Source organism: Palaemon carinicauda, chromosome 16 (genome assembly GCF_036898095.1).
Source record: "Palaemon carinicauda isolate YSFRI2023 chromosome 16, ASM3689809v2, whole genome shotgun sequence".
Classification (NCBI taxonomy): Eukaryota; Metazoa; Arthropoda; class Malacostraca; order Decapoda; family Palaemonidae; genus Palaemon; species Palaemon carinicauda.
The window spans coordinates 88024855-88032354 of record NC_090740.1 but is presented as its reverse complement, the minus strand read 5'-3'; the positions used below and the strand labels follow the sequence as shown (position 1 = coordinate 88032354).

General features: G+C 38.9%; 1 protein-coding gene across 1 annotated transcript; it reads left to right on the top strand.

The window, feature by feature from the left end:
- Nucleotides 1–4414: 4414 nt before the first annotated feature.
- Nucleotides 4415–7231, top strand: LOC137655076 (piggyBac transposable element-derived protein 4-like). Its single transcript, XM_068388974.1, has 3 exons — nucleotides 4415–5380; nucleotides 5782–6684; nucleotides 7076–7231. Coding segments are annotated over exons 1-3 (1590 nt in total). The 5' UTR covers nucleotides 4415–4694; the 3' UTR covers nucleotides 7077–7231.
- The last annotated feature ends 269 nt before the right edge of the window (nucleotides 7232–7500 follow it).

The window sequence follows — 7500 nt, the reverse complement described above, 5'->3', positions numbered from 1 at the left end:
TCTCTCTCTCTCTCTCTCTCTCTCTCTCTCTCTCTCTCTCTCTTTTATATATATATATATATATATATATATATATATATATATATATATATATATATATATATATATATATATATATATATATATATATACATATATATATATATATATATATATATATATATATATATATATATATATATATATATACTGTATATTTATATATATATATATATATATATATATATATATATATATATATATATATATTTAAAAACGCAGTTACAAGAAACAAAGGAAAGCTATTTAACTCACTATATTTCGACCTGATACATATTGGCCCTCTTCACGATGTACAGTAAAATGAGAAAATGAGTGGAGAGAGACAGAAAAGGGTCAAGAAAAAGGTATATGAAGGGGATGAAATTAGACGGACGTAAGAAATCCTCCTGACAACAATGTTGGACATTTGGAAACAACCTTATGCTTACATATATTGACTGTGACTATCCACTTCTTTTCTCACTTTTCTGTGTACTCTGAAGAGGGTCAGTGATGTGTATTAGTGGAGATATAGTGATTTTCTTATATTTCCATTTTTTTCTTTTTATGGGAGTTTTTGAAGAAACATAAGAAACATGTTGAATAGGATTACAGTTTTGAGAAATATATTTATACATACACACACACACACACACACACACACACACACATATATATATATATATATATATATATATATATATATATATATATATATATATATATATATATATATATATATATATATATATATGTATATATTCATATATATATATATATATATATATATATATATATATATATATATATATATATATATATATATATATATATATATTTATATATATGTGTGTGTACATATATATATATATATATATATATATATATATATATATATATATATATATATATATATATATATATATATATATATATATCCATATATACTTCTCAACTAACTGTAATAGGGTTTTCTATAAATTCTCTTTTATGTTATTAAACATTTTTGAAAATTACTAGAGGGACAGATTTTTTAAGTGACTTGTTGCGTGTTGGTCTAGTATTTTTTTTTTTTTTTACTCGTTGTAGGTACGGGTACGCGAGCTTTTGGTGGACATGACATAATTTAGTCTGTCTCAGTTCGCTGACGTCCATATGATAGCTGCTAAGAGATCTGGAATACCCACCCAGAGTTACAAAAAGGTCACATTATTGTTTGGAAGCGCCAAATATAATTGGAAGTTTTTCATTGCTGATATACTATTGCGAGTCCTCAGTAAGGATTTTCTCTCATATTTCCAACATCTGGTTGATGGCACTCACCGGCAGCTCATCAACGCAAATTCTTAATTGTCGTCCACATCTTTTCAACCCGCCCGCTCCAGCCTTGCTCTCCACATCAGTACACCCACGGATGCCTAATCCAGCCTCTTCAAATTATACCCGGATGTTTCCATCCAGAACTTCGATAAACGCCCATGGTTTCTGCCAAACCAGACATTTATCACTATAAAAAGATAATAGGGCTCACAGTGTTCGCCAGATTCAATTGTCAGGCACCAGATCATTTGCAGTTGCTAAACAAACGTTCACCAAAATGGAAGCAATGGGCTATTTGCCATAAACCTCAAGCCCATGGTCGTCACCCTTAAAAATCATCCTGTAGAAAGATGGCTCTCTTCGTCCTCGCGGAGATTATAGGCACCTTATCATTTAAACAGAACCATATCACTAAACCCTCCCAAATATTGCCGACATGACCTCCTACTTGCATACAGAGATGATTTTTTTTTCCACACTTGACCTACTGATGAAGTATTATTAGGTCCTCATTAATCTGGAAGATATACCTAAGACCCGTATCTTCAAAACCTTCGGTACATACACCTTCAATTACTCCTGTTTTGGCCCACATAATGCTGGGGCCACTTTTCAGTGCCAAATGGATGGCATCGTAGGAGCCTCCCCTTCTGTGTATGTTATGTTAACGACATAATTGTTCTGTTCCTCCAAAAAGGAACACCTCCGCCATATACACATTGTGCTCGACCGCCTCCAACAAAACCGCTTTGTAGTCCGTTACAACAAGAATACTTTCAGCGCCATTTAAGTATCATGCTTAGGGTACCTCATCACTCCTGAATTTATCCACGCCCTGCCTTAGAATGTAGCAGCCGTTCAGAACTTCCCCATGCCCTTGGCATGATCAACTATTATCACCATTTCCTGCCAGCCTTCAGACCCACTCTTTCCTCCCTCTATGCCAACCTCAAGGGCAAGCCAAGAGACCTGAAGAACAGTCCCCTTCAAGAAGCGGCCTTCTGCAATGCAGAGAATGTGCTATCAACTACTGATGCTTTTTCTTTTCTTGTGCCACATTCCCGTCTAATTCTCTCTACAGATGTCAGGGCATTGCAATTGGTGAAGTACTTTACCAGGTGGTTAATGGCTCGCCCCGGCCATTGTCCTTCTTCACTAGAAAACTGTTCAAGGCGGACAAAGCTACTCTACCTTTGACCACAAATCACTGGGAGTGCATCTTGTCGTCCGATAATTTTACCACTTCTTAGAATGTGCGCCCATCTCCCTTCGCACGGACCATGTGCCTCTAGTACACACCTTAAATTAAAAGTCTCTTGTCTGGTAAGCCTGTCAATGCTGATATCTCTCGGCCATGACTGAATACAATTGCACACTTCAACACGTTCCTCTCTACTGACCTCAAGGGCAAGCCAAGAGACCTGAAGAACAGTCCCCTTCAAGAAGCGGCCTTCGGCAATGTAGAAAATGCGCTATCAACTACTGATGCTTTCTCTTTCCCTGTGCCACATTCCCCTCTAATTCTGTCCACAGATATCAGCAGCATTACTATTGGTGAAGTACTTGTCCAGGTGGTTAATGGCTCGACCCAACCATTGACCTCCTCCACTAAAAATCTGTTCAAGGTGAACAAAGCTACTATACCTTTGAACACAAATTACTGGCAGTGCATTTGGTCGTCCAATACTTTTACCACTTCTTAGAAGGTACGCCCTCCATTCGCATGGACCTTGTGCCTCTAGTGCACGCCTTAAATTGAAAGTCTCTCGTCTGGTAAGCCCATCAATGCCAACATCTCTCAGCCATGACTGAATACAATTGCACACTTCACCACGTCCCTGGGAAAATTAATCCTGTTCCCGATGCTTGTGAAGAAACTAGTTGACCGCCATTCACCTGGGATTGAATTATAATGCCTTGACAGAACCTCAATAAAAGATCCAGAGTACCCAGCATGTAGGATATCCTGCACATCCTTTTGTTGAGAAGACACCGCCCTCGAAAACTTCACCACCACTCTCCTCTGGTAAGTCAGTACCGGTAGACCACGACTATGAATACCTACTCCCATGCGCCAGCAGGTGTTTTATTTCATTCATGATCTTTCACATCCCTTGCACAGAGCTACTGCACAGATACGTGAAGACGAAGCTCATTTCGGATGGCATTGCCTAGGATGCTAAGGATTATATCCGTGCCTGTACTACATGCTAAGCTTCAAAAATACATAGACACACTGATTCAAGAGTAGGCAATTTTCCTTGACCTCAACTTTCCTTAATGTTTGCCGATATTCCTGTTGACATAGTAGGTACTGTACCCATATGGCAAGGACATTGTTACCTGTTTACCATCATCGACCTCTTTACTCGTTGGCCTGAAGCCATTCCCATGAAAACTGCAACGTCCACTTCATGTACATCTGCCTTAAAATAAAGTTGATAGCAAGATTTGGTATCCCTTAGTATGTTTTTTTTTTTTTTTTTTTAACCCTGGATAGGTAGCGTGGTGTTGGATTTGGCCGGGACGCGCCGCAAAAACTCGTTTTTTCGTTTCTGCGCATAGACGCCTTGCAGGCTCTGGCCTGTCTACCCAGGAGCCGTTAGTTGCTCACCAGCTTCATCGCAGGAAACATTCGCCACTTCTCTACTCCGACGCTTTCGTCAGATATCGGCCTCCAAAGTTGGAATTGTTGCATATTAGCAACCACGTTACCGTAACAGGGGTATGTCACGCATACGCAAACATTTTGTATTTTACATTACTGTATTATTATTTAGTGAAATAATGTAATTGTGTCTATATGAATATATCAGTGAATGGTGTAGGTACTTGTACCAATCGCCATTTTGTTTTGAAAGCAGCAAGAATGTGATTTTGAGGGTAATTTCTAGTTTTCTATTTTTTCCTGTTTTCAGATTTTCAGCATGGCGAAGAAATATCTCAAGGAGGAGGAGTTTTTGGAGCTCCTTTTCGTCAGTAGTGATGAAGAAGAGCCTTTGACCCTTACCTTTGAAGAAGACACTATCCAAGACGACCTGGTCGACAATGAAACCTTACTGCTTGAGGAAAACGGGGATCAACTTTTGGCTGCTGAAGTAGCGGAAACAGCGCATGAAGAGAGACATGATTTTGCTGTCTCGCACGCAGTTCGTCTTGTTTCCGTTGTTCCTGTGACTCCTGCAGAATCTCCTGTGCCTTCTTCAGCGTCTCCTGTGCCTTCTTCAGCGTATCCTGGGCCTTCTTCAGCGTATCCTGGGCCTTCTTCAGCGTATCCTGGGCCTTCTTCAGCGTCTCCTGGGCCTTCTTCAGCGTATCCTGCGGTTCCTGTGCCTCATCTTAGTCCCGTGGAGATGAGGAGTAGGAAAAGGAGGAGAGGACCTCTTTGCCCTGCAGAAGGTGTGGCATTGAAGAGGTTGCCGGATAACTCTTACATGGCTAGGGACAACACGAAGTGGCACTCAGAGCCAAACCCAACAATGCCACCAATCTTGAAGATTGACCAGTTTGACAGTGCTGGTCCCACCATGGCTGTCTTCGGGTGTAGGACTCCTGCTGAAGTGTTTGACAAATTTTTGACAAATATAATGCTTGCAGAAGTGGTCATCCACACCAATGACAAAATCCTAACCCTACGGAACAAATACAAGCGGCAAAACGACCCCACCTTCAAGGATGTGACCCTCATGGAGTTACGTGCCTTCCTTGGGATCCTCATCATGACAGGGGCACGGAAGGACAATCATCTGACAGCGGAAGAGATGTTCTCTAAGTCTCTAGGATGTCCCTTCTACAGGAGCATCATGAGTGAGCGCCGCTTCGCCTTTATTCAGAGGGCCCTACGTTTTGACAGCATTGCCACGAGGGAGGAGCGTGTGACACATGACAAATTTGCTCCCATAAGGAATTTGTGGGACCAGGTCATTGCCAATTGCATTGCCAATTATGAACCCAGTGGGCATCTCACTGTGGATGAGCAGCTCCTCGGCTTCAGGGGACGGTGCCGTTTCAGGATGTACATCCCGAATAAACCAGCAAAGTAAGTAAAAAGTTTTATTTATTTTTATATATATATATATATATATATATATATATATATATATATATATATATATATATATATATATATATATATATATATATATATATATATGATAGATAGATATATATGCAATATTTTTAATTTTTTTGATATATATGCAATTTTTTAAAAAAATTTTATAGGTCTAGTTTTGCTTTCTTTATATTTATTGTTTCTTTTATTTTGTTTTCTTTATATTTATTGTTTCTTTTATTTTGTTTTCTTTATATTTATTGTTTCTTTTATTTTTTTCCTTTATATTTATTGTTTCTTTTATTTTTTTCCTTTATATTTATTGTTTCTTTTATTTTGTTTTCTTTATATTCATTGTTTTTTTATTTTGTTTTCTTTTCTCTTAGGTATGGCATCAAGTTAGTTATGGCATGTGATGCAGACACGTTCTACATGTGCAATGCCATTCCCTACCTGGGCAAGGGAACTACCAATACAAGTACGCCCTTGGGAGAATACTTCACGTTGGAGCTAACCCGACCCTTCAGGAAGGCTGGGCGTATTGTTACGACGGACAACTGGTTTACTTCCCTGCCACTAGCCAAGGCTCTCCGTGAACGTGGGATGCATTTAGTTGGTACTATTCGTCCAAAACCGTACCTGCCTACTGTGTTGCTGTCAACGCCCATGGAATTAGGCGAATCTGTTGCCACATATAATTACAAGGACAAGGTCACCGTTTTGTGCCAACGTGTCAAGCCGACGAAAAGGATCCAGATTCTTTCCACAGTTCATCACAATCCCACAGTTATTGAGGATCATAAAAGTCACATGCACATGTTTTATAATGCCACAAAGGGAGGAGTTGACACGTTCGATCAGATATGTTCTGCCCTGACCTGCAGCAGGAAGACCCGGAGGTGGCCCGTATGTGTCTTCTATGGGATTATCAATCTTGTTGTGAATAATTCCTTTTTTATCCACCAAAATTTGCCTGACAACACCTTGTATAACAGGAGGCAATTTTCTGCGGAATTGGCCATGGAACTCGCCCGTGATGCAGCACTTTCAAGACTCGCAAACAAGAGGTACCTCCCAAGGGACTTGACTTACCTCATTTGCTCTGTTTTTGCGGTACAAGAGCCCGAAGACGAGAGTCCAGACACTCCAAAACGAAGTGAGAAGCGCAACAGATGCCCTCTCTGCCCTTCTTCTTCTAATGTCAGGACCAAGCTTTTGTGTGGCAAGTGCCATAAGCCTGTTTGTAACTCCCATGTCAACTACACCTGCGACCAGTGCCAACTCAAGTAGTAAGTTTCACGAATTATTTTTCTTACCCGTTTATACTTACTAAAAACAATTTTTAACCTTTTTGCTGTCATCTAGGGTCATCATAGATTATTTATTTACCATTTTATTGCATATACATCAATTATTAGTACTCTTTCTAGATATGCCTTTCTTTTACGTCAATGGCGCATGGTACGTGTTACATTTGAACTAAGCTTTTGCCCAGTTTATATTAACTATATATAATTCCTAAGGTTTTGCCATCATCTGGGATCATTGTAGATGACTTTTTGGAAAAATTCATCAAAATATAATAATTATTACCACTATAAATATAGCATTCCTTTCACACAAATATTTTGTAGTGATTTAGCGTATACAAAAATTAACCGCTTTTTCTTTTCTTTACAGATCTGGCAGTTTTGCTGATATCGGCGATTTTTTTACGCCAAGTTGTGCACACAGGACTCTAGTATCAGCACCCAAGTGGTTTTTTGTTCATTGTTTTATTTTAAAGTGTCCAGTGCAAGTTATTTAGGAAAAATTGTATTTTTATACTTATTTTTGTATTTATGTAAGTAGAGTGTTATTTTATATTCAAAGTTTTTTTTTCTCCTACACCAGTAGAAAGTAGACTCTTTAAACTAGTAAACTATAAAAAAAAAAAAAAAATTGTAAATTGGTATCCTCCCGTTAACCCCCCCGAAAGGGAGTGTAACACATATGACACCACTCTACCTGTTACGGGCGGGTTTGGCCACGCTACCTGTCCAGGGTTAAATGGCTCCCACTTGCACTTCCCAATTGCAAAACTCATTAGCGAATTTCCTAAGAAT

Bases quoted from the DNA above. Each gene is read 5' to 3' on its own strand.
- LOC137655076 (XM_068388974.1), top strand. From the start codon at position 4,695: ATGAGGAGTAGGAAAAGGAGGAGAGGACCTCTTTGCCCTGCAGAAGGT. The intron at 5,381-5,781 runs GTAAGTAAAAAG...CTTTTCTCTTAG, and splicing joins ATCCCGAATAAACCAGCAAA to GTATGGCATCAAGTTAGTTA.